The sequence below is a fragment of the Rhinoderma darwinii genome, chromosome 12 (genome assembly GCF_050947455.1).
Source record: "Rhinoderma darwinii isolate aRhiDar2 chromosome 12, aRhiDar2.hap1, whole genome shotgun sequence".
Lineage (NCBI taxonomy): Eukaryota > Metazoa > Chordata > Amphibia > Anura > Rhinodermatidae > Rhinoderma > Rhinoderma darwinii.
Window position 1 is genome coordinate 76697966 of NC_134698.1, and position 27244 is coordinate 76725209.

Genomic DNA, 27244 nt, shown 5'->3' on the forward strand with positions numbered 1-27244 from the left:
CCCTGGTGCACCCGTGCGGGACGCGTTATTACGCATCCCCCATAGACTAGGGTCTATGGAGGGATACGTGAAGAGCAAAAAAATAGGACATGTCCTATTTTTTCACGGATCCTTCCCATGCTCTGTTGAAACAACGGTCGTGTGAACGGCCCCATTGAAATACATGAGTCCGTGTGACGCCCGTTGTTTTAATGGCCGTCACACGGACTACATATACGCTCGTCTGAATGAGCCCTTGCTGACAGATTTCCCCACAGATCACAGCTGATCACTGGGGATCCCGGCAGAGGGACAGTTTGTGATCAGCTGATTGTCTAGGGACCAAGTATGGATTGTCCTAAGTGGAGAACCCCTTTAAGAAAAGGTTGTAGGGGCCGTGGACCATTTGTCTTAGAGAACCTTATAGGGCCAACGAGCCTGACTGGAAATCTCCAGAATATCTTCATCTTTGAGGGACCAAAAGTGAGCCTAGACTGGTGTGTGAGGGAATCCGCAGCCAGCGATGCCCTACTATGCCGCTCTTATCAGAATCGACAGCGTTTCATGGCAACTAAATTGGGCAAATTATCGCACATTTATGTGATTGCGTTATATCGAAGTGAAATATTGTGCTTGATGCATCCCTATGGAGTCACATGACATTGAACGTGCCCATACGACATTGTGCGATATTGCAAAAAATCCAGTGAATTTATCCAATTTGATTTGCGTAATTTGTGGCCATGAATTTAATGTTCTGATGATAGGACCCACGTATTGTGAGACTCAATGGCGCACAATTATAAAGTCTTATAAAGTTTTTGGTATAAACCTTTGGGAAAATTTCGTAAATGACATACTTAATTTTAGAGGTAAAATCTGAGATTTATTTAGACTATTTGGATTCAAAACTAAAAAAGCCAGGCCATTACTGAGGCAAATCTTCAAAATTTGGGACTATCGCTGAAAAATAGAAACAGCCATCATGCATAGAAGTATAGCGTCCAGCTACAAAATGGTTAACAGCCCACGGGCTCCTTCTCATGACGTCACTATTAGGATTAATGCATTGAGTGTTTTCTGAAAACGAGGTTTGAAACGCTCTCTTTGCGGCATTGTGGAACGCATTTCCGGTCCCGCCTCCCTGTCACCGAGATTCCCGCCAACAGCTGCAAATTCACCCGCGAAAGTTGAAAACGCGGAGAGAGGAGCCGCATACACCCGGTACGTGATATGTATGGCCGCGTATTTGCAATGTTTGTGTGACACGTACTATTTATATGTATTATGTACTTGTGTGTTTCTTATGTACCAGCTTACAAGCACCTCACTGTTCATTTCTCTATCATTCCATGTGTAAGTGCTGATGTATATCACAGGATAGGTTCTTTATGAAGGGAATATATAGTAAAGTTCAATAATGTATTATTTTACACAAATCTCCATACTTTTAATTGTTTTACTGGTTTCCATTCAAGGTGGAGACGTCGAAAGTAGTGCAAGGAAAAGATGAGGCGTAACACATAGCAACCAATCAGAATGCTGCTCTCATTTTTCTACAGCTCTTTTGAAAATGAAAGGGTTGAGCTGATTGGTTGCTATGAGCAGCCGATTCCTGGTACATTCAATGGGGTTGTATCCGAATCGATTATCGCTTATCCACGGTATCGGTGATAATGGTCTGATCGCTGGAACCCCCACGATCTTTCTCACTGAGGAGGAGCTTGAATGGATCGGCAGTCGATCATGCTCTGTACTCGGCTGTTTCTGTCTTTGCTACAGTCTTTGAATGGATCGGCAGTCGATCACGCTCTGTACTCGGCTGTTTCTGTCTTTCCTACAGTCTTTGAATGGATCGGCAGCGCGCATGCTCGACTGCCGCTTTAATCAATATCCTCCTCTTTGCGGTTGAGCAGTAAGGAGGGTTTGGGACCCCCTTAATTGTGATCGGTGGGGGTCCCAGCGATCAGGTAATTATCCCCTGTCATGCGGATAGGGGATGTGTCAGTACTGGTACAATCGTTTTAAAAATAAGTGGTTCGTGGCTGAACGCTGTGTTGTTGATGACCCTGCGCCACATTTTGTGACCCCCGACAAATGTATCAGAAAAAGGGCGCAGAGTACCAGTCGGCAGAGTGCAACTCCTTTATTAAGATTTGCTGACACTTCTATTTACAATGGTTTGCGGCGTGACCTGACGTTTATTTTTAGCCTACGCTAGTCGTTAAAACGCAGCACGTCCTATCGATAAGTCTGTTGCACCAAAATATGTAAGACCGTGCTCCTGAAAGTGGAAAATCAGTAAATCATACAAGGAAAATAAAAAGCATATAAAAAAAAATACATAAAATAACTCCTGGTGGGTGGTTTGTGTCACCCAGTAAAAAAAAAAAGAAAAAAAAGGACCCTAACCACCATACGTTTGGTCCAAGATAGCTTTCAATCAATTACAGGGTTGTCCACTACCGGATAACTGATGACCTATCCACCGGTCTATATTTGCCATCTGGATCCCCAGAAAAACGGGAATATCATAATAAAATCAAATTTTCGGCACAAGATAACAATGAAGGTTTCCCTTCACTGATTGCAAGCAGAGATCTTGAAAACGGCAAGGAAGTGATACACAAAATATAGTAGAAAGTTGCGTAACTTTTCATTGTACAAACAATGAGTTGATATATTTGCTGCAACCAGAAAATGTATCCGCACAGTGTGTGCGCCTGTAACGCACCTGCTAAAATACGTCATATCCGTAGTGTACCGGGGGCTGAGAGGGCATCAAATTACCAGACATTGCCACACACTTCACTAACAGGCCTCCTCGGATTGCCAAAGCCCAATATGTAAACGGCTCATCTCCTAGGATAACATAGGATCGCACATTTTAAAATTCAACCTGATCCTTCTTCACCATTGGGCAGGGGGCTATAGTCAGATTTTGGGAGGATCTGCTGTGAAAAATCTCATGTCTATGTCCAAGTTTCTAGCTGTATTCCTCGTCATGGCTGTAAAGATGGAAATGCTTATATTGATCTGTTTTGTTTTTGTTTTTTTTTGCTCGTGCCACCATCGTTCACTTCTACGTCCTACTATTTCTGTCAGTGCGGTTTGTCAACTAGCATTGTTTTATTCTGATATTTCACATTTGTCTTGTAGAATATGCCTGTAAAAAAAAATCCCATGCGATATGCACACCTTGAAGGTCACACGGAGGTTTGTTTTAATGAAACTGGAAGGTAAAAAATCTTTACTTATTGTTAAACAAGTTCCACAGAATATGCCATAAGTGTCTGGTAGATGCAGGTCCCAGCTTTGGGACCCGCACCTATATCGAGAACGGGAGTCGCCAAACCCCTGTTTCACCTGGTGAGATGGCTGCCCGCCGGCTGCCGGTTCTAGGTAGGGACTAAGTGGAGAGGTGGCCGTGCACGGCTCTCTCTATGTTATGATCTTTGGGAGTTAGGGCCTGTTCACATCACCATTCATTTCCGTTCCGGGGTTCCGTCCAAGGTTTCCGTCGGGTGAACCCCGCAATGGAAAGTTAAACTGACAGCACAGCTTCTGTTTGTCACCATTGATCTCAATGGTGATGGAAACATCGCTAATTCTTTCAGTTCGTCACCATTCCGGCTGGTTTCCGGTTTTCCGACGGAATCAATAACGCAGTCGACTACCCTATTGATTCCGTCGGAAAACCGGAAACCAGACGGAATGGTGACGAACGGAAAGCATTAGCGATGTCTTTCCGTCACCATTGAGATCAATGGTGACTGAAACGGAAGCTGTACTTTCACTTTCCGTTGCGGGGTTCACCCGACGGAATCCCGGAACGGAAATGAACGGTGAAGTGAACAGGCCCTCACATAAACTCTCATCAGGCACACGGAGGGTCGGGTGACCACCGTTCTCGATATAGGTACAGGTCCCTGAGCTCATACCCGCATCTATCAGACATGTATGGCGTATTCTGTGAATATGCCATAAATGTCTGAGCTGGGAATAAGCCTTTAATTAGAGGACAGCCCCGTTGAATGGCTGCAATAAATTGCGAGAGATGCGCTCTGTCTCTAAAGTTTCCATTCTCGCCAGAAGCCTCAGTTTCTGCAAGGAGTTTAGTGGCAGATGCCGCCGAGTAAATACTTTTGCCTAGTAGAAAGGCTCAGTCTACTCTGCCTCGTTTCAGAATACTAAAATAGATTTCATTCCCGCAGCAGGGGGTGTCCTGCGACGATCATTATATATTTTTTTTATATTTTTTTTTGTATGTGGTGCATCTCTTTCAAGCACCGTATTAAAGTTTACATGACCTATTAAAGGTGAAATATGTATTTATATAATATTGGTTGGAATGCAGCGGATAACATTCATGTGTGTGCTTCTCAGCCGTCTGGTGACCTGCGGCAGTGACGGAGACATTCGTATCTGGGAAAATATAGAGGATGATGACCCCAAGTCTATCAATGTTGGAGAAAAGGCGCATTCATTTGCTTTAAAGGTAAGCACACTTTATCTTTGCGTCCTCGCTACAACCTTATTAGACGCTATAATGTTCCAGTTACTGATTAAAATATTTGTGAACATTACTCCTTGTAGAAGACGTGGCTGGAAAGTTTTATGTTTTACATTGCTGAGTGTTAGAAACATTGGCAACCTTTCCTCTTGCTGGGACTCCTTGGCAGGGAGACCATTAGGCTTTGTTCATACTACATCTAGACTATATATATATATATATATATATATATATATAAGCAGCACGAAAGAAGAGCAAAAAGTCTCTATGTTGCGGTGTGTGCCTTTCTCAGGACCTCGACCTCCAGCCCCACATACAGATATCCAGGAGATAGGCAGCTCTCCACACAAATGTATCCAGTGAAAATAATTGTATTCACCCATCTAGAGTGCGACGTCTCATTTTACAATGTGCACAACACAGTTTATATGTCATAGGAAATGCAACACAATAATTACTATTAATTGGGTATAAAAATAGTGATACATTCATATCAACAAATTTATAAATAATGCCGCGGGTGGTTGGCACGCTTGCATGCTCTTATGCTTGTTCTTGTCTGTTTGATACCAGAATGGTAAAGTGGTCACTGCATCTTCCGACAATGCAGTTCTGATGCACACGTTTCCGAATGGGGACCCGGATGGAATTTTGACACGGTTCACCACCAATGCTAATCATGTGGTTTTTAACTCTGATGGCACTAAAATTGCAGCTGGTTCAAGGTAAGGGAGATAAGTTCTAAATGCAGCTGCCATGTTGTCTGCAGTCACAACACATCGCTGTACGCAGGTTGTAATTACTTACATCAGTGCATGTATCAGGGCGTACTCGCAACTTAATTTCCCCATTTGTCACGCCGCTTACTAAGACCAATTAACCAGAAATTATTATTTTTGAGTGTGGTAGCAAGCTAGAGAAAGCCACTGCAAGAACAGGGAGACTTCAGAAACTTTTTTCGGATTTTCACCCAGGTTGGCGATGACCAGTCTACTGATCATTAATGTAAGGACTTTATAAAAGCAACAAAATAATAAAAAAACAAAACCATTGTCTCAATCCTTTCCTGACCTCTCATATCTTCGTTTTGCCCTTCTATTAAAAGACGAGAGAGGAAGGGGGGATACAAGCTGGTGCCATTTTCATATCAGTTGGATGTAGTCTTCTGTACAAATTTGCTTTACTTGGTGAATAAAGAACTAATAATACAATCCCTTTTATTCTAGTGATTTCTTGATAAAAGTTGTGCAGGTGGAAGACAGTAGTGTACAGAAGACTCTGCGTGGACATAGCGCTCCTGTATTAAGTGTTGCATTTGATCCCAAGGATGAGTATCTGGTGTGTTTTATTCAATTCTTCTATACTCTAAACCAGTGGTCTACAACTCTCTCTAAACTGCAACTACCAGCCGCTGTCCGGGCATGCTGGGGGTTGTAGTTTCACAACATTATAATTATTAGTGTTTGTCCTTGATTGTAGCAAAGTTTAAAGGGTAGCTAAACTTTCAAAAAACTTCTGACATGTCCTCGTGACACGTCAGAAATTTTGATCGGTGGGGGTCTGAGCACTTAGACCCCCACCGATCGCTAAAAGGAAGCCGCTGAAGCGCACTGGTGAGCGCTGAGCCACTTAGTTTCTGATCTGCTTTTTTCGGAAGCTTTTTTAGTTGGTGTACGGGCTCATAAACTTTTTATTGAGCTTTTACACCAACTGCACGGCTTTCCAAGAAAAGCCGATCGGAGACTAAGGCAGCTCACCCGAACGCTTCTGCCACTTCGTTTTCAGCGATCGGTGGGGGTCTCAATGCTTGGACCCACACCGATCAAAACTTCTGACATGTCACTATGACATGTCAGAAGTTTTCTAAAAGTTTAGTTACCCTTTAAAGATATTTTTAACATGGGTAGATATTCGCCCGTGTTCGCCACCTGTTAGCGAGTGCTGATGGAAAATACAGCATGTTGATCGGCGCTCGTTTGCTCCCTCCAAACGGAGCAATGATCATATGGGGACGAACAATCATTAGTACAATAATTCTTCCCCATTCATTTGCATCATATCGGCTGCATGTTTCCCTATTTACACTGGCAGATGTGCTGCCGACTATCGACCATTTTTTAGCGACCATGTATTTAAATACGTTGATAAGACTCCAATGTATGACTATACCGGACTGAAAAGATTATTTTTAGAGAACTACGTATTATGGCTAGCAAGTTATATGCCATGTTTGCATTGTACTACATGATGCATATCTGTGTATATTTAGACAACCTGTAATTTTGCAGCCCTTGAGCTACTAGAACATTGGTCTCCAATCTGTTGTGAAACTACAACTCCCAGCGTGCCCTGACAACTGCTTGCTGGGGGTTGTAGCTTCACAACTGGAGAATCACAGGCTCTTTTGTTAGAATAGGTTTAAAACCTCAGATTTTATATTCCTTTCCATGTCGAATCTTTTAGATTTCCTGCTATATTATCCATATCGTGTTAAAATTACCAATTGTAGCATTCTATTTGAGAAGGTGGCTAAAGACAGGCCAGTCCTGTGTATAAATGTTTTAATGTTTTTCATAATGTGCTTGTCTGGGTTAAATCCAGTCTTCTTAATGTTGTTCTTATGTGTAAGGCCTCTGCAGGGTGTGATGGAACAGTAAGAATTTGGAACATCGAAGAACAGGTCAGTTTGGTGTGCAAATAAATTATTTATTTACGGTTGGAAAGGTCCTACATTTTCGATTTTTGCTTTTAAAATTTTTTTTTTTTAGATTTGTGAACTAAACCTGTCCCTTCTACCAAAATGCAATGATGTTATCAATGCCAAGTCTATTTGCCGCCTGTCATGGCAACCAAAGAATGGAAAGGTGAGCTTACTGATGAATGTGTGCTTAAATGACCGTATATCTTAATGACCTGGCAAATTTTTGCAACATGAATGCATTTGGTATAGAACATTGTTTTCAATATAGCGAGGAAATCTTATGTTGATCTTTTTTCTGTGTAAATGTTAATTGTATTAATATTGTCTTAGGGCCTGTTCACATCGGCGTTGGCTTTCCGTTGAGGGGTTCCGTCAGCGGTTTCCGTCGTGGAACCCCTCAACGGAAAGTGAAACGGAAACATTGCTAATGGTTTCCGTTTTTTTGACGGAATCAATAGCGCAGTCGACTACATCTGTCTAGTTTTAAAGAAAAACGAACCAAAATACGCAGCATAAAAACGCACCTATTTCCGCATCAAAATGTAAAACCGCATCAAAACCGCACCTAAAACCACATCAGAACCCGCACTATTATATGCGGTTTTAGCTGCGGTATTCTGTGCGTATACCTGCGGTTTTGATGCGTATTTTCCGCATCAAATTACGCAACGTGCACATTCAGCCTTAGAGGGGTTGTCCACGGCCAGACAACTGATGACCTATCCGGCGGATAGGTCATCAGTACATGATCTGTGGGGGTCCGACACCTGCAGGATTTGATGTCATTGCACACTATGCAGTATACGAAGCCAGAAGCAGTTGGTTCCGTACACTGCATAACGGCCGAACTGCAGCTCTGCTCCTATTCCATGACCGGAGCCAACTGCTTCTGGCATGGACGTCCGGTGCCGGAAGCAGCTGATTGGTGCGGGTATCGGACCCCCACAGATCATTTACTGATGACCTATCCGGTGGATAGGTCATCAGGTGTCTGTCGTGGACAACCCCTTTAATTGAGGCAGTCCCTAAGAATTGATGCTATTTTCATATGGTTGCTTATACTAATGTGTTAATGTGCAACTCTGTACTACTAAGTATTTGTGACACCTATGTATTCATAATAATATCTCTACAGTTTCTTGCGGTTCCAGTTGACAAAGCCGTTCAGTTTTATGAGAGGGATGCTTGGACGATGCGTTTTACCTTATCTGATGACTTCATAACTCAGGTAAATCTCTCAGGCCCCATGCACACAGCCGTGCCCGTAATCATAGGCCGCGATTTCAGGCACGACCGGCCGCGAACAGCCGCTCGCATTTTCGTCCCGTGCTCCCATACAAAGTATGGGAGCACGGCCTGTAAAAAGCAAAGGAATGGACTTGTCCTATCTTTTGCGGTACACTTCTACGGGCCGGACACCTTTCCGTAAATATACGGAAAGGTGTCCGCAGTCCATAGAAGTGAATGCACCCGAATTTGTTTATTTTTTATATTATGGCACCAGAGTATTTGACAATACTTGTATAAGCAAATATACTTGTATTAAACTTTTCTAAGGCAGATACTTATTTCTTAAGCCATCTGTCTATTCTATCATCAGTAAACTCATTATAATAATAATAAGCTCTTGTGGGTGTTCTGTCATTTCACACATCACTGCACTAAGACCCTTCATTTGGGTTATTTCATCACACATTTCCTGAGTGATGGCCTTGGGAACGGTCATTAACTTAGAGCAAGATGTTATTAAGCATCTTAGCTGTTCGACCAGATAAAATAACGTGTTCTGCTTTTCATTCCGGATATGAGATACATTTTATGCAGCTATTTACATCAGCTTTGCTTGACAATGAAGTCACAATTTGCTGTGTTATATTAAATTTACAGCAAAAAGTAATAAAATTACAATAGTACAAATAAACCAAAAACGAACAGTACATTTGTTACACGTGTGGTTATTTAGTGTGAGAAGTCAAACATTCATTACATACACCGTAAGGGCTTATTCAGACAAGCGTGTAACTCGTCCGTGTGACGGCTATTAAAATAACGGCCGTCTCACAGACTCGTGTATTTCAACGGCCGTTGTTTCAACGAAGCGTGTGAAGGGTCTGTGGAAAAATAGGACAAGTCCTATTTTCTTGAGTTTTCACATCCGTGGTTGCACATGCTTGTCTGAATGTAGCCTAAGGCCAGATTCACACGAGCATGTTCGGTCAGTGATATACGGTCCACAGGTCGGCCGCATTTCCCGGACCGAACACACTGAGGGAGCCGGGCTCCTAGCATCCGTTATGTACGATGCTAGGAGTCGCTGCCTCGCTGCGGGACAACTGTCCCGTACTGTAATCATGTTTTCAATATGGGACAGTAGTTCCGCGGAGAGGCAGAAACTCCTAGCATCGTACATAACTGATTCTAGGAACGTGGCTCCCTCTGTGTTCGGTCCGGGAAATGCGGCCGACGTACGGACTGTATATCACGGACCGAACACGCTTGTGTGAATCCGGCCTTAGGCATATGGACGTGACACCTGTAGGGGTATTACAATCTACCGGCGGAAGTTCCATGTGTTGTGAGGCCGCACATCATCTTATAGCAGGCCTAACAAGCATAGCTCTGGAGTCCTAGGTACAGGAATCATCAATATGTCAGTTAGTACCTCTAAGGCCTCACTCCCAAAAGATTTTAATATATTTCCATCCCCAGGCCAGAGGCCAGCATCAGATAAGGCGCACCTATGACACCTAGAGTGAGATGACCTCCCCATACTGCATAAACGTTGGGGAGATAAATAAAATTTATAGAAGAAATAAAGTTGAGTCTCCAAGGCCTCCCCACAGTCTTCGGCCGTTAAAGTAGGAATTTTAGATTTACATCTAGTCTCTACAGCAAGTAGTGTGGATGTAAGTTGGCGCCCAAAAGATGTGTGTATAGGGCAGATATCAAGCCCCGAGGACCTTGAATAATAGATATCCAAAGAGTATTTGGACAATGGACATTGTGTTGGGTAAATTGACTGCGCAGAACATTCCTCAGTTGTAAATATCTAAGAAACAGAGCCTGTAAGTCTTTCATTGGCAATTGAAATCCCTTTTTCCCTTTTGTGAAAATGGACTTAAAGAGGCTCTGTCACCAGATTTTGCAGCCCCTATCTGCTATTGCAGCAGATAGGCGCTGCAATGTAGATTACAGTAACGTTTTTATTTTTAAAAAACGAGCATTTTTGGCCAAGTTATGACCATTTTCGTATTTATGCAAATGAGGCTTGCAAAAGTACAACTGGGCGTGTTGAAAAGTAAAAGTCCAAGTGGGCGTGTATTATGTGCGTACATCGGGGCGTTTTTACTACTTTTACTAGCTGGGCTTTCTGATGAGAAGTATCATCCACTTCTCTTCAGAACGCCCAGCTTCTGGCAGTGCAGATCTGTGACGTCACTCACAGGTCCTGCATCGTGTCGGCACCAGAGGCTACAGATGATTCTGCAGCAGAATCAGCGTTTGCAGGTAAGTCCATGTAGCTACTCTACCTGCAAATGCTGATGCTGCTGCAGAATCATCTGTAGCCTCTGGTGCCGACACGATGCAGGACCTGTGAGTGACGTCACAGATCTGCACTGCCAGAAGCTGGGCGTTCTGAAGAGAAGTGGATGATACTTCTCATCAGAAAGCCCAGCTAGTAAAAGTAGTAAAAACGCCCCGATGTACGCACATAATACACGCCCACTTGGACTTTTACTTTTCAACACGCCCAGTTGTACTTTTGCAAGCCTCATTTGCATAAATACGAAAATGGTCATAACTTGGCCAAAAATGCTCGTTTTTTAAAAATAAAAACGTTACTGTAATCTACATTGCAGCGCCGATCTGCTGCAATAGCAGATAGGGGTTGCAAAATCTGGTGACAGAGCCTCTTTAAAGGCGTTGTCCCATAAAACTCATGTATCCCCTATCCACAGGATAGAGGATACATGTGTGATTGCTGGGGGTCCGACCTCTGGGACCCCAAGCGATAAGGAGAATGGGGGACCGAAAGTACCCTGAAGTTCTCCAATAGAAGCATGGGACTTCCGGGGTCTGTGTCCGGCTTGTGTGTCCGGCAGCTCCATAGAAATTAATGGAGCGCTTGTGCGCATGCAGAAAGGGAGGGCATAGGGGATACATGTGTTTTGTGGGACAACCCCTTTAAGTGAGCGGTCTCCATAGACATTTCCTAAAGTAAGCACAGTCCTCGTTTTCTAAAAAGGAATCTTCTGTAGGGAAAGTAAATGAGACCATAGAATTATGCCACAAAGATGCAACCGTATCTTTTTTTATTCATACAACCTTTTATCTTTTCTCTGCGTCTCAGCCTCTTAATGCAGTGACCTGGTCTCCCTGTGGACGGTTCATTGTAGCAGGAAGTATTGATGGCCGGATCGTGGTTTGGAATGTGTTGAGCAAAGCATGCTTGGAAAGGTAACGTTTCTGTAATGCCTAAAGTACTGCTATATTATCCTATAATTAAAGACTAAGCATCTCGTATTACAAGGAACTCACAATATGACTGCAAACAAAAGCGTGCTTTATTGTTTATAAACCAGCATAGTAAATGATCTGAACTACTTATATCAACTTTTACCCTGTATCTCAGTATGAAGTCTACATTCATAGGCTATTATTTATGTATTCGGGTATGTTCACACAAGGTGGACACACTGCGTAAAAGCACGCAGCGTATACGCCCCGGGCGCCGCAAGGAATTCCGACTGAAAAACCGCCCCAAATTGTGGTGCAGTTTTTCGGCCGGATTGTCAGCTGCGGAAAACTGCACGTAAAAAATAAGTTTCATGCCTACCCGTAGCCATAGCGACGTGCCCCTATGCAGTCCTGCAGTCCGGCCTCCTGGGATGACGTTTCAACCCATGTGACCCCTGCAGCCTTTAATGGACACAGGAGCAGAGAGTTCTGGTTAAGTGTAATATATATTATATTTATTCTGAGTTGCAATTTTTGCGGTGGAATCGCAGCTTTTCTGCCGCAAAAATCGCAACAACTATTTGTTGTGGGTTTTACCTTTTAATTGAATTCAATGGAAAAGACCCGCAACAGAAGAGCAGCAATTCTGCAACAAATTGACATGATGCGGATTAAAAAAAACACACCGCAGGTCAAATTATGAACTACTATTCTGCGTTTTTGTTTTTTTTTACGCAGCGTGTGGATGAGATTTGTTCTGTATCATGCTGTGGATTTTCCTCAATGAAATACGTTACGGAAAATCTGCAGTATTTACGCAACGTATGAACTTACCCTTTGCCCCCTTTATGTCCTTCCCAATAAATTTAGTGGATAGTAGACTGAGACTGTGCAGATTATTATTAGGGAACACATATTTACCTTTAGGGTGAGAGCACACAGGGCGGATAGACTGCTTAAAAAAAGAACACATTGTATCCGTCCTGAGAGCCGCAGGGAGTTCCGCCCTAAAAGCCCCCATAGAGAAGTAAAAATTAAAAAAAAGTAAAAAGTAGAACACACGAACACAAATAAATACATTTTATTTTTTTATCATACTAAAAGCAATATGATAAAAAGAAAAATGATTTCATGACACCTTCCCTTTAAAGTAAATTGAACTTAGGTGCCCTATTAGGGCTGCCTACAACACAGAGCTGTAATACGGCCTAAACCTGTTTGGGCTTATTCAGACTAACGTTAATATAGTCCGTGTGAAGGCTGTTTTTTTTACCGGCCGTCACACTGCTGCATATATTTCTATGGGGCTGTTCACACGCCCGTTGTTTTAACGGACCGTGTGAGGGGCCCATGACAAAATAAGATGTCCTATTTTTGTCCAGTTTCCACGGATCCATCAATAGACTCAAGTCTGAGGGATCTGTGAAAACGGGTCCAGCGCGGTTGCTACTCGGATGTGAAAATCTGCCGTTTTTCACATCCAAGTTTACCCTCATTCGTCTGAATAAGCCCTTAAGGTTAGGTATAACTCCGGTGTATCAACCTTCTTAATTCTATTTTTTGGCCTTACCAGGGAACAACATGATAAGGGGTTTACAATCTGTTGTCTTTCATGGCACCCAAAACTGGCTCAAGTTGCCTACACTGACATGGAGGGCAATCTAGGAGTGCTTGAGAATGTCTGCCATGGGGGTGATGTGTCCGCTAGCACCAAGGTAAGTCCTGCTAGGTCTTAATGTTTATCGTTGAAGTATTTCAGATTGGATGTTGGGGTTATTGCAATTAGGGATGTCACGATACCAGAATTTGGACTTTGATATCAAAACGATACTTTGCCAACAGTAATAATAATTAAAAAAAAAAGTTCTTCCGTTTTCTGATGTGAGGCGCGAGGTGTGATGATGAATTTTGAATGTGCCTCACATTAATAGTAATTAACCCCATCATGTTTCTCAGTCTTAATGGGTTAATGTGCGAGGTACATGATGGGGTTAATTACTATTAATGTGAGGCACATGGAGGTTAAATTCATCACACCTTGTGCCTTACATTAATAAGTGAAAGAATTTTATTTTTATTTTTTTACAGCGTACACATCATAAATGACGCAAAAAAATTGTTGTGCAGGTTATTATGGCTGCGCCATTACCGAATGTGTATATTTTATGTATTGAGACTTATTTTAATGTTTGAATACCTATAACTGTACATGTGGACCTATCACACATCCAAAAAAGGAAAGAATAGAACAACAAGTACCCATTTGTACCTTGTAATGATCACAATACTTTATTGAAACACACATAAAAACATATTGGCCATCAGGACCTAAAATAGGACTAACAATTAGGGTATGTGCACACGATAGCAGGCATTTACGTGTGAAAAGACAGACTGTTTCCAAGAGAAAACAGCTGCGTCGTTTCACACGTAAATGCTCCTCCTCGTAATATGCGAGGCGTCTGTGACGCTCGTAAATCTTGAGCTGCTCTTCATTGAGTTCAATGAAGAACGGCTCAAATTACGTTGCAAAGAAGTGCCCTGCATATAATGTATATAAGTGTCCTGCACTTCTTTGCCGAGGCAGTCAATTTACGCGTCGTCGTTTGACAGCTGTCAAACGACGACGCGTAAATGACAGGTCGTCTGCACAGTACGTCGGCAAACCCATTCAAATGAATGGGCAGATGTTTGCCGACGTATTGTAGCCCTATTTTCAGGCGTAAAACGAGGCATAATACGCCTCGTTTACGCCTGAAAATAGGTCGTGTGAACCCAGCCTTAAAATGCATAGATGTGGAGAACACTGAGGCTATGACAAATGAAGTATACTCTGAATGGAACAAGATCAAAAATCCGTGAAAGGTAACTCAGGAAGGCATGCTATAGATAAGGGAATCAAAAGACCACAAGTGTGATGCATACAACCATGCCTACACAAGAGAACAAATAATGAACCAAAAACGAGTATGGAAAGGAAAAAGCACAACACAAGCTGGTATGTGTGTGAGTGTAAACATATAAGGTGTCCAGGGAGTAACCGCAGATCAAACCCGGTCCCAGGATCTATACCAACCAGTATGTGTCAAGTAAGCCTATAGGTGAACACCACACCGCGAGCCCCGACGCGCGTTTCGCGGTAGCTTTATCAAGGGGTACTGACAGGAGAGGTGACTGACGCTCCATTTGTACTGAATGGTGGGAGGAGTTTGATTCAGAGAAGGCCAATGGTGGCCTACTGCTGCAGGTGGATACTATTAGGATTTAAATGATGTATCAGGTGTATGCATTGCTAGAAAGAACGGGATATAATTACCTGAATGGTACTAGGTGAATGGCAGACACCGCCGATAAATGCCCCATGTGTGCGCTCTCGAGACGCGAGTGCGCATGCGCATAGACGTAAGCACAAAGGCGCCACGAGAGGGCAGTGTAGTCGCAAAAGCATGACGTGTCATGCTGTGGTGGCCATTTTTAAAGCTGGAACAGGCAGGGAAAGATGTAATCAGAGAGCGTGTAACAGTTATAGACTACAGGGCAAGGAAAATATGTATGAAATGCAATGGCCCGTTTAGAAGCAGTCGATGTGCCCGTACAACACTTGGTGCAGAGAGATGCAAAACAAAGAAGAGGACTACACAGGACAATGTGCCAATAGGGGTCAACAGTAATAAAACAGGATATATACATATAATACGTCCACAAAATATATAGTAATAGAGGAAATAATAAAATTAGTATAATACCCTAATATATTTATACAATTATAAAGACCTACACCAATGAATTTCATATACATATGTGTAAAAATAAATGAACCAGATGTTTGTGTATATAGACCTAAAAATAAAGCAATAAAAAAAATAAGAGAAATATTATGAAATGAAAAAATATATATATAAGTAAGGGTATGTGCACACACACTAATTACGTCCGTAATTGACGGACGTATTTCGGCCGCAAGTCCCGGACCGGACACAGTGCAGGGAGTCGGGCTCCTAGCATCATAGTTATGTACGACGCTAGGAGTCCCTGCCTCGCTGCAGGACAACTGTCCCGTACTGAAAACATGATTACAGTACGGGACAGTTGTCCTGTAGCGAGGCAGGGACTCCTAGCATCGTACATAACTATGATGCATAGGAGCCCGGCTCCCTGCACTGTGTTCGGACCGGTACTTGCGGCCGAAATACGTCCGTCAATTACGGACGTAATTAGTGTGTGTGCACATACCCTAAGAAATATATATAAATAAAGCAATAAAAACGTGATATAAGGTGAGTGAACACACGTGCCAAGTGAAAGGTGAAAAAAAAAAAAACGTTTTATTAAAAAACGAATTCAAAGAAAATAAAGTGATACACGTGAAAAAAAGCGCACCTGAAAGAAAGTTCAATTTATTGTTAATCACATCATATTCAAATATATAAAAAATGTATGTAGTGTTATAACAATCATGTAGATACTATGTATAAAATAGTTTATCAAAAAATAAATATATAATGGTAATACAAAAAATATATGAATATAAAAGTGAAAAAATTGTGAGAATATATGAATAGATTTAAGTATATATCGAAAATATATATATATGAAGAGTGAAACAATATAATAGGCCTACTGTGAAACAGACATATAGAGAATGTGCTGAATGCCACTATAAAAGCTGCTTAAAAATGTGTAATAGTATTAAATATACATTAAACATTATTTTAATGTTTGTTGTAAAAAAGGTGTATGTGTATTTTTATTTTATTTAATATTACTTTATGTTTTTACTTTATTTTTACATTTTAATGTACTGGCATATATCTGATATGTGCCAGTACATTAGTCTGTGTACGTATAGTACACAGGCAGTTGTTAGGACATACATAAGTGTGCCCTAACAGGAAATATGGTAAGACAGCCCTGTCGTCCTTCAATGGACCCTGGGCTGTCTGGCCATATATGGTATGGCCCTCGATCGCGTCACAGGGATTTCCTGTGATGCGATCCAAGGCACCCCCCCCTTCTAATTTTCCCATGAATGCTGAAGTGAGCTTTGATCGCAGCATTCAGGGGGAATAGCGGCGGAGATGAGAGGTTTCTCTGACCTCCGCCGTTATAGAGCGGGGCTGCGGCTGTGTAATACAGTCATTGCCCCGCTCCTGATATAAATGCGCGCGCGGTCAGCGTGAGGAGATGCGGCCGGCGCTGCACTAATGAGCGCAGGCACTGAACACAGAACATGGGGATGTTTTGTTTTGCGCCCGCCATGTTCTGTCTTCAGTGCCGTTGCTCATTAGTGCCCGCATCGCATCATCCTGACGGGGCGCACTTGTCAGTACTCAGGAGCGGGGCGTTGGCTGTATCACACATCATACATTCATGTGTTACAATGCTAATCTGTGCGGCCGCACAGCTTAGTATCGAAATACATGAAACAACGGTATCAAACCATTTTGGGGTGCACAGTATCAAAACAGTATCGAAGTTTCGATGCATCGTGCATCCTTAATTGCAATATTCTCCTGCTGCCTTCTAATGATGTGACTCTGTAGTCTGAGGTAAATTCGTGAATGGGATTAGAAATGCAACACTGAATGATACGACGTGCTTTAAAATGTTAGGCCCTTTGCACACGACGGTAGAATTTGTCCGTAATTACGGACCCATTCACTTCTATTTCACACGGACACCTACCATTGTATTCACGGGAAGGTGTCTGCCGTAGAAAGGCTCCGCAAAAGATAGGACGTGTCTATTTAAACTGCTAAATGTTTCGGTATTGACTTGACTCCCTTCAATAGGTGTCAAGTGCAGAAAAAAAAGATTATGATGAGCTCTTCGATGGTGACGACGACGACGAAGATTTCTTAAACGGAGATTTGATTGATCATGTCGCTTCTGTAGGAAATGAAGATGATGATGATGACAATTTCACACCTATTTCTGGTCATACAAAAAAGCGAGGCATCTTGGACGACGATGACAATTCTTTAGGTGACACCTCTGAATGCCTTTATAAATTGAAACCATGTTTGTTGCCTATTCCCGCCATATACAACAGAAAGTTCTCCGGGTCATACAAGCCAACGTGCCCCTATAAGGGGAAAACGTTTTGGACAGTCCTAATGAATGAAACCACTGAGCGCGGTGTCAATTTAGCCTAATTACAATGAGTCAATTTAGTTTTAGCATAGTGTCTCTTTAACCCGTTAAGTATGCCGCCTAGTTTGGGCCTTCAAAGGGAACCGGTCACAAGATTTTAGGCCCCTTACCTGTTGCTGCACGGTAATAGTTATATAAAAATGCCCCTGTATAATCAACTCGATGCTGCATAATGTGAAAATGAACTTATAACCTAGCGTGCGCTGTATGTAAATTACAGTTCGTCATCTGGATGGTGCCGCTATCCTGAACGGTCATACAGTCCTGTCCCTAAACACTCCCTTCCTGGCTTGATTGAAGTCCCACAGGCCGTGATACATCTTTATAAGCCATCTCCTGTGGGATGTCACTCAAGGAGGGGCGTGTTCGACCCTTAACTGCCATGGCAACCCACCGGCACCCCGCATTTGCGTCACATCCGCTCCGATGGACTAGCAGAGGGAGCCTATTCCCTCTATAAAACCACTAGGTGGCGCGGTCACTATTGACCGTAAGGGGTCAACCCACTCCCCATGCCCTTCAATTGCTTTGTGGGAAGGGGTTAAATTGGGATGTATTGATATTTATACCATAGTTTTGCATAGACTGTTTCTTAGATTATTATTTTATAGTAGAATGGAGCTTCGGGTTGAAAGTCTACTCCAGTGGATGAGGAGAAATTTGGATGTTTTAGGTAAGGGTTAAGAATCCGCTCAGTCATTTATTTCCCTGCTTGTTTTTAGATGTTCTGTCCTTGAAAGCCAATGATATTGAGAAACCAGAAGGGGGAGATGATGATCAGTCCATCAAGGCACCAACAATTCCTTATCCTTCAAAACCTTCTTATAGTGGGCCAATGCCAACCCCTCCACAAAAGCCTTTCCAGCCGGGCTCTACCCCCTCACATCTTTCACACCACTTCATGGTGAGTATCACTAGAGGTCAGCGATGTCATATTCACAACATTCTAGCAGCTTGTAATGATAAGTCCTAATTGCTAAAAATAATGGGGGGAATTTACGAAGACCAGCGTTTTTCCATATGCCAGTGTTAAAGGGGTATCCTAAGGAAAGGTCATCATTATCAGATCAGTGGGGTCCGACTCCCGGCATCTCCTACCAGCTGTTTAAAGGGGCCGTGCCGATGAATGGGACCGGAACTGCAATTCTAGGCACAGCTGCTGGAGATGTGTACGGAGCTATGCCTGGTATACGCTGAAGAAGCCTTGGTGTTCTTCGCCGTGGTCCCTTCAATCATCTGATCGTGGGGGAGCCAGGAGTCGGATCCCCACCCATCTGGTATTAATGACCTATCCTAAGGAAACCCCCTTTAAACATAAGTGCACTGGAGTACAATGGGCCAAATTTGAGCCTCTTCATTAATTTGGCACATCTTTGGCCAGAAATGTGTCAAAAATGGCTGAGAATTGTGTAGATTCGCAAAAGGAGCCTCCCGCTAAACTCCGCCCATTTTCATTAGCACTTTTGATAGTCGCGAAGTTGTGAATTATAACACAGATATGGCGTGCACAATAATTTGCAACTTTTCTACGCCATAAAAAGTGGCGTAAAGGTTTTGATAATTTGCCCCATTTTGTGTAGTCTTTACAGCACAGTAAAAAAAAAAAGTATTTACATAAGAAATTTTACAATAATACTCGGACACCCCCCAAAAATACTCTTGACAAGCAAGAGCATATGTATAAGGCCTTATTCACATGAGCCTCTGTAAAAGGCGCCAGTTTTTCCTGCATATAACTGTCTGTTGCGTCACCCGTTTTTCACGTCCGTGTTTCTCCTCTGCAAGCACTGCTTGGGTTTTTTTTTTTTTTTTTCCCTCCAGCATTTCTTTAGCAACTGATCCGTGAAAACGGACAGCACACGGATGTCGTCCGTGTGTTGTCTGTTGTTTTCACGCACCTTTTAACTTCAATGGGTGACGTGGTCCGCAAAAACGAACCAGAATAAGACATGCGGTGAGTTTCAAGCAACGGACACACCCTCCATGACAAATCACGGAAGTGTGAATAGCCCCATTGAATTGCATGAGTCAGGGTGCTGTCAGTTATTTTAACGGACCGCGAACTGACGTGAAATCTGCTCGTCTGAATGAGGTCTTAGTGTATGTGCTTTAAAGGGGTTGTCCCGCAAAGTCTAGCCTCTTTCAGGTTGAATCCACCTCTCGGCCCCAAAGGTGAAAGCTTCTCGCACTCCGGCAAACTACTGATTTTGCCTCAGGAAGCTACAGCCAATCATACATTTCACTTGCAGCACCACCTGCAGGTGAAATTTGGTACTACATGTGGCCATTTAAATGAATGGCTGACCATGTAATAAATAAAGGACTTGAGTCAACCAAGGCGATGTATCCTTCTATGAAGTCTATGTGCTCTACTTCGGCATAAGGATAGGGATTGTCTTTGTGGGACAACCCATTAAGACTTTTACATACTGTATTTCAATGGTGTCTTTCTAAACCCTTGTGTTTGTTTTTTTTTCTTAGATGTGGAATTCCATTGGTGTTATACGCTGCTACAATGATGAGCAAGACAATGCCATTGATGTAGAGTTTCATGACACCTCCATACACCACGCAATCCACCTGACTAATGCACTAAACCACACTATAGCAGACCTATCCCAAGAAGCAGTGCTGCTGGCTTGTGAAGGTACCGAAGAACTGGCCAGGTAAGGGTTAATTTGGGCAAATTCTCACTAACAGAGCCTTTTTGAGACTTGTTTAATTGCTGATTGACCGCAATTATGTGTTTAAAGCTTCCTTACGATTTGTAAGCTGTACACTATTGTGACGTCTCTTCCACTCCCACGATACAGAAATATATTAGTGTGGTCAGCGTGAAACATCTTTGGTATATTTTATTAATTATTGGTAGCTATGAAAATAGGGATGGAACTAGGGAGAAAAATTGAGTGGTCCGATACACAGCTTATTTATTGTAGATATGATGGAGACAGATTTGTATTAGAAGATATTAATATTATATTCCGATAAAAGCCAAACTAAAACATCGATCTTATGTACATAGACTGTATGGCTAAAAGTATGCGGACCATCAGACCTATATGAGCTTGTAGGACATCCCATTCCAAAACTATGGAGTTGACCCCCTTTTGTGGCTATTATAGTCTTTACTCTTCTGGGGAGGCTTTCTAAAAGATTTCGGAGCGTGTCTGGGAATTTTTACTGATTCATCCTAAAGGGCAATTGTCCAGTCAGACACGGATGTTGGGTGAGAAGGTCTGGCTCGCAGTTGGTGTTCCAATCCACCTCAAAGAATTTGGATAGGGTTGAGGTCAGGGCTCAGCCACTCGACTTTCTCCACATCAAACTCCTCACCCCATGTCTTTATGGACCTCACTTTGTACACTGGGGCACAGTCATGCTGGAATAGGAAAGGGCCGAACCCCAAACTGTCGCCACAAAGCTCTAAGCTACAATTGTGTAAAATGTCTTTGTATGCAGCAACATTAACATTACCCTTCACTGGAAATAAGAGATCAAATACAGAAAAAAAACTCAGATCATTATACTTTCTCCACCAAATATTACAGTAGTCACTATGCATTCCGGTAGGTAGCGTTCTCCTGGCATCTGCCAAACCCAGATTCCTCCATCAGACTGCCAGATAGTGAGACATTATTCATTACTCCAGAGAACATGCCGCTCCAGTGACTGTGCTTTACACCACTCCAGCCGCCGCTTGGCATTGTGTATGGTGATTTTATGCTTGTGTACCGCGGCCATGGAAACCCATTTCTTGAAGCTCCGGTCACTTCTAGAGGCAGTGTGGATCTTTTGTAATGAGTGATACAACAGAGGATAGGTGATTATTAGCCGCCACTCACCTCCGCACTTGCTGGCTCAGCACTGACTTTGAGTGGCCTACCGCTTTGTGGCTGCGCTGTTATTCCTTAATGCTGCCACGTCACAACAATACCACTTACAGGTAATCGGTGCAGATCAGACATTTTATGTACTGACTTGTGGCAAAGGTGGCATCCTATAGTCAATGTTTAAAGTCACTGAGCTCTTCAGCACGACCCATACTACTAGCAATGGTATCCTATGGGAGATTGCATGGCTGTGTGCTTGATTTTATGCATCGGTTTGCAATTGTTTTGTCTGAAACACCTGAACTCCATATTTAGGAGGGGTGTCTACATACTTTTGTCCATACAGTATGTATGTATGTAAATATAGATATATTTCTACTCATCCCAACAAAGTTTCATTCATCCTTTTTTTATTTTATTTACACAGCAAACTTCAATGTCTGCACTTCAGCTCATGGGACAACAGCAAAGAATGGATTGTGGATATGCCCAAAGGAGAGGACATCCAAGCAATGTGCCTGGGCCAGGGTTGGGTGGCCTGTGCTACCAATGCCTCGTTAGTTCGCGTCTTCACTGTGGGTGGAGTTCAGAAGGAAATCTTCAGCCTTCTTGGGCCGGTTGTTTGCATGGCAGGTCACGGAGAGCAACTTCTCATTGTGCACAACCAAGGTTGGTCCATCATTTATCTATGAAGAAACAATGTCTATTATTATCTGCATGTCTATCATGAAGGTCCTAAGCCAGGTGTTGTTGCTCCCTTATACCACCCTAAGGGCCCTATTACACCGGCCAATTTTGGCCAGTGCAACGAGCACTGATCAACGAGACCGATCGCTGCTCGTTTGCTTCCTTCACAAGGAGCTAGTATGAGGACAAGCGCTTGTTACTCCGATCGCTCGTCCCCATTCATTATTATCATGTCGGCAGCGCGTCTCCCTGTTTACACACCAAGATGTGCTGCCGACAACCAGAATATTTAACTTTTTTAAAACGATGCGATCAGCTGATGAACGAGCACGTTCATGTGATGATCGCTGCCCTGTCTACACAGGGCAATTACTGGCAACGAGCGTTCTATGAACGCTTGTCTGCCCGATAATTGCCCAGTGTAAAAGGGCCTTAACATATACTTTTAATAGACCGGTACTGATGCATTGATTTTTGCAGATTTTAGGATTTTCTCCAACCTAGTCAGTTCTGCCCTGTGGAAATGTTTAGATTTTATTTGGATTACTCCTAGATGAACACTGTCAGACGATAAATGGAATCACAATGTAAAAATAGAACTTTAGGTATTTAAACAATATGTTGCATTAAATTGTATTTGTTGGAAATCCATTTCTCGTGTGAGGTGTAGTCTCCTATTGAATGAACCAGCATGTTGGATTCTGTGTTTTAAAATGAAAAAATATAGTAAACCACTTTGTCTACTGTGTTACAGGTACCGGCTTGGATGGAGACCAGTGTCTTGGAGTACAGCTGCTTGAGCTAGGTAAACAAAAGCGGCAGGTCTTGCACGGAAACCCGCTTCCCCTGTCTAAGAAAAGTTTCCTTTCCTGGCTCGGATTCAGTGCTGAAGGTAAGAACGGGCTCTGTTCAGAGAATTAGGATTTGATGGTTCTTGTTTCATGGCATTCATTACGATAGATGTTTGGCGATAACATTATTAAATTATCTTTCTGCCTTGGTAATAATGAATGCAGATGATTACCCATGGTAAATGCAGTTCTGTGGTTGGCCACAAGATGGCACATAGATACACAGTTCACAAAGTATACAATGTTTTTTGCTTTAGTTTTATTTTGTGTAATTAGCATATGGAATAAATTAACAGCATGATCTCAAATTATAAATAAATATGTATATCCATGGAAACCACAATTATGCAATAATGGCAATAGAAGATTCTACGGATGAGTTGTTTGTGAATTTATCTGTTGTGTTTATTTTTATTTGTTATGTCCATCCTATTGTAGTCTTCCATCAATCGGTTGCACAGTATTGAACTTATTTATGTAGTTTAATGGTGTTTCAACCTGATACTCGCTGCATAAATAGTGTGCAGCCACCGTGACCATAGGGTAGAAGGGGGAGCACAACGATATATAAGATCAGTCATGCCCAAGTGGCCGCCTGGGGGCCGCATTAGGCCTTTTTGTATTTGGTGTGCGGCCCAAGTAAAAACCGCTACATAAGAAGATGACTTTCCCATAATTATAAGGCAGGAGTGCTCAGCCCACCAAGGGTACTATGGCATCTAATAAATGGCCTTTATATTTGTATGTCTATACATTATTCTAGCCTGGGCTAAATATGATGTGCAGGCCTTTAATTGAGTCAAGGCCTACAATTAAGGTTCCCATAATGTGTCATGTTGGCCGCGTCTGTATTAGAGATTAATAATGTGTAACAGCCGTCCAGTGAATAAGGGAATGGCATAGGGTGATGGTTGATGAGGAGCTGCTGACAGAGAACACATGCATTGTGTTTCTAGGTATCACAAGAACTCTTGTATAAATTGAATCCACGGCCCATATACTGCATAATGGTCTGTAAACATCTATGTTGGAGGCTCGGTCAGGGGATTCCGTCAAACACCCTGGCCAAAATACCGGAAGCAAAAGCGCAGTATGCTGCGTTAGTTTTTTTTTCGATAAAACCACGGAACCCGACATAACCCATTAAAGTCAATGGGTTCCATCGGGCACCGATGGTGTCCGTCATGTAACGGAATCGGCACTTTCTGTATTTTCGTTGCTCTGCTCCTCAATTAAAGGTTCTAGATTGTCTTATAATTCCAAATATACAAATAGAGGTCAGGACCCTTAATCTGAGGGTGTTAAAATCTCCCTCTGTTAAAAGTATGACTTTGATGTTGGCAACCTAATTTACATTTAGGCCGGGTTTCCACGGGTCGGATACGCTGTGGAAATTCCGCAGCATTTATAAAACCTCATACCCACGCAGTGGGAAAAATACAGCAGCGTAAAGGTTAATAAATTGACCCGCCGTGCGGAATTAAGTTCCGCAGCATGTCAATTTATGCTGCATTTTAGTTGATTTTCCCCGTTGAATTCAATGAAATCTCGCAACAGGAAGCCAAGTGTTGCAACTTTTGCGATTACGCCGTGAAAATCGCAACTACGTAAAACAAAAAAAAAATCATACTTGCCCAGAACGCCCTCCTTCCTGCAGTCTGGCCTCCTGTGTTAACACTTCATCTCGTGTGACCGCTGCAACGAATCACAGGCGGCAATGTAATCGCAGGCGGCTGGACTACGTGCCGAGAAAACGGAGGGGATAAGTATGGGCTCTTTCTTCCGCAGTGGAAATTCTGTTTGAAAAACCGCACCGCAATGTGGCACGATTTTTAGGACTGAACGTACTGCGGGTTCCAGGTCTGACACACTGCGTAATTTTTTTGCACCGGATACGTCGCGTGGGAACCCAGCCTATGGGTATGTTCCCACAATGCAGATTTTGCATGCATCTTTTAAGCCAAAACCAGAATTGGATCCAGGAGAGCAGACCTAGACGACCTCCCTTTTGTATATTTCTTCTATTTAGTTTCCGTTCCTGGTTTTGGCTTAAAAAAACAATGCAAAATCTGCAGCAAATCTGCAGCAAATCTGCACTGTGTGAAAAAGGCCTAAGAATGATTTTAACTTGAGTGTGTTTTCTGATCAGGAAGCCCCTGTTACGTAGATTCAGAGGGTGTTGTGCGGCTACTGAACAGATCCCTAGGACATACTTGGACTCCTGTCTGCAACACCAGGGAACATTGCAAAGGAAAGTCAGATCACTATTGGGTGGTCGGGGTCCATGAGAACCCCCAGCAGTTAAGGTTAGTAACGGTTTTTATTTTATTCAGTCAAACACACTTTCCAAAATGGGCTGAAGAAGTGGTTTACCTAATTGTCAAGGGGCCGTGTTGATGAGGCCGTGTGTATGATCCTCTACATGAATGTATCTCCTTTATTTCATATTGTGTCCATTCTAAATAACTAGGGGCATGCGGAGTGCTGCTTAAATGTAGAGACCCTTTTCTTCGGGTAGGTCCCCAGGTGACCCGGTGATGATCACTGCCGAGATCCCTTGTATTCAGAGGTTATTACCCGGTGAACTGTTCAGCAAGTGCTCACAGTCCTGGCTAATAGAGGAGTCCTGATTGGGGATGCCCTGCATATGCCCTATGTGGACAACCGCTTTGAAATTACATTGTATAAGGGCCTGTTGACATCACCAGTCGCTTTCCGTTCCGGGATTCCATCTGAGGTTTCCGTCGGGTGAACCCCGCAACGGAAAGTGAAAGTGAAACCACAGCTTCCGTTTCAGTCACCATTGATATCAATGGTGACGGAAACATCGCTAATGGTTTCCGTTCGTCACCATTCCGACAGAATCAATAGCGGAGTCGAAATGGTGACGAACGAAAACCATTAGCGATGTTTCCGTCACCATTGATATCAATGGGGACTGAAACGGAAGCTGTGGTTTCACTTTCACTTTCCGTTGCAGGGTTCACCCGACGGAACCCCGGAACAGAAAGCGAACGGTGATGTGAACAGGCCATAAGCTGACTTTGATTGCATAGGCTAAAGGGAACAATTTTTATACTATATATATTTTTCTTTTGCAATTGAAGGTGTATCCCATGTAAAGGTTCAAGGTTTCCGCCGACACTCCCACGTCCAGCTATGGCTATTTTGCCTTTCAAACTACCTCACTGTCAAATTACTACAGAGAAGGGACAGATGGAGGTAAGGAGTGAATACATTACAATGCCATGTGCCACAAGATGGGCTACACAAGTCTATGGGGGGCAGTGTTATTGACTTGAACTATTTATATGCAGATTTTTATGGTTGACCCATGAAAATGTATTCCAGTTTGTCTTGCTTGCAAAATACATCATGGGCCCAGTTACATATTATGCTGTTCAAATGGCTTCATATTTAACCCTTTCATGACCAAGGGTCATTGATGCCCCTGTGTCCAGGTCAAATTTTCCATTTCTGATTTGCACTTCTTTAAACGATATCTTTGCAGCCACTTTAAATATCACAGCTATTTTTCCTGTTTTTTTGAGGCTTATGAGGCTTTTATTTTTTAGATCAGTTAACTCCGTAACAATTAGTCGTCTTCTCTCTGTTACCCTGGATCGCTGTGAGGGGAGAATGAAGGAGGCTATAAGGCTACATTCACGCGATAGTGAAAAAAATAACGTCCCCTAAAAACGGATCATCCGTTTTTCATGGCACCGCACCCCTCCCCTGTAAATAGCGCCACCGAAGCTCCCTCTAGGAGCAGAGCATCGGCAACGCTCTGGCTGGGGATTCCACTCCTAGAGGGCGTTTCGTTGGCACAGCCTACGGTTTGTGTATTCCGGCATCTCAAAGCCCCTAACGTCACTGTCCATATATGAACAGTGACGTCAATAGCTTTCCCAAGAGAGAAGTCGCCGGCCACAGCGCTTGCGATGCTCTAGCCGGGGGAGAGAGCCGTCAGACAGAAAAGTGCAGCGCTGCACACGGCATCGGCAGTTGGACCTATATAGCTGTATGGCTGTTGTGAAGGGGTTAACCAAGTTGGCTTGTGTGTGTGTAT

The 27244-nt window shown here is 42.9% G+C and overlaps 1 protein-coding gene across 3 annotated transcripts in view; it reads left to right on the top strand.

Annotated features, from left to right (window-relative positions):
* The first annotated feature begins 1096 nt into the window (after positions 1–1096).
* WDHD1 (WD repeat and HMG-box DNA binding protein 1) overlaps positions 1097–27244 on the top strand; it is a 40556-nt gene continuing 14408 nt past the window's right edge. For all 3 annotated transcript variants that reach the window (XM_075844134.1, XM_075844135.1, XM_075844136.1), the window contains exons 1-17: positions 1097–1203; positions 3139–3218; positions 4366–4477; positions 5066–5217; positions 5719–5830; positions 7122–7172; positions 7261–7356; positions 8329–8421; positions 11545–11651; positions 13225–13366; positions 17444–17636; positions 18527–18708; positions 20286–20470; positions 22065–22306; positions 23079–23216; positions 25325–25481; positions 26283–26397. In XM_075844134.1, the coding sequence (XP_075700249.1) occupies positions 3142–3218; positions 4366–4477; positions 5066–5217; positions 5719–5830; positions 7122–7172; positions 7261–7356; positions 8329–8421; positions 11545–11651; positions 13225–13366; positions 17444–17636; positions 18527–18708; positions 20286–20470; positions 22065–22306; positions 23079–23216; positions 25325–25481; positions 26283–26397 (2154 nt within the window). In that variant the 5' untranslated portion in view covers positions 1097–1203; positions 3139–3141. The remainder of the gene's footprint in view (positions 1204–3138; positions 3219–4365; positions 4478–5065; positions 5218–5718; positions 5831–7121; positions 7173–7260; positions 7357–8328; positions 8422–11544; positions 11652–13224; positions 13367–17443; positions 17637–18526; positions 18709–20285; positions 20471–22064; positions 22307–23078; positions 23217–25324; positions 25482–26282; positions 26398–27244) is intronic.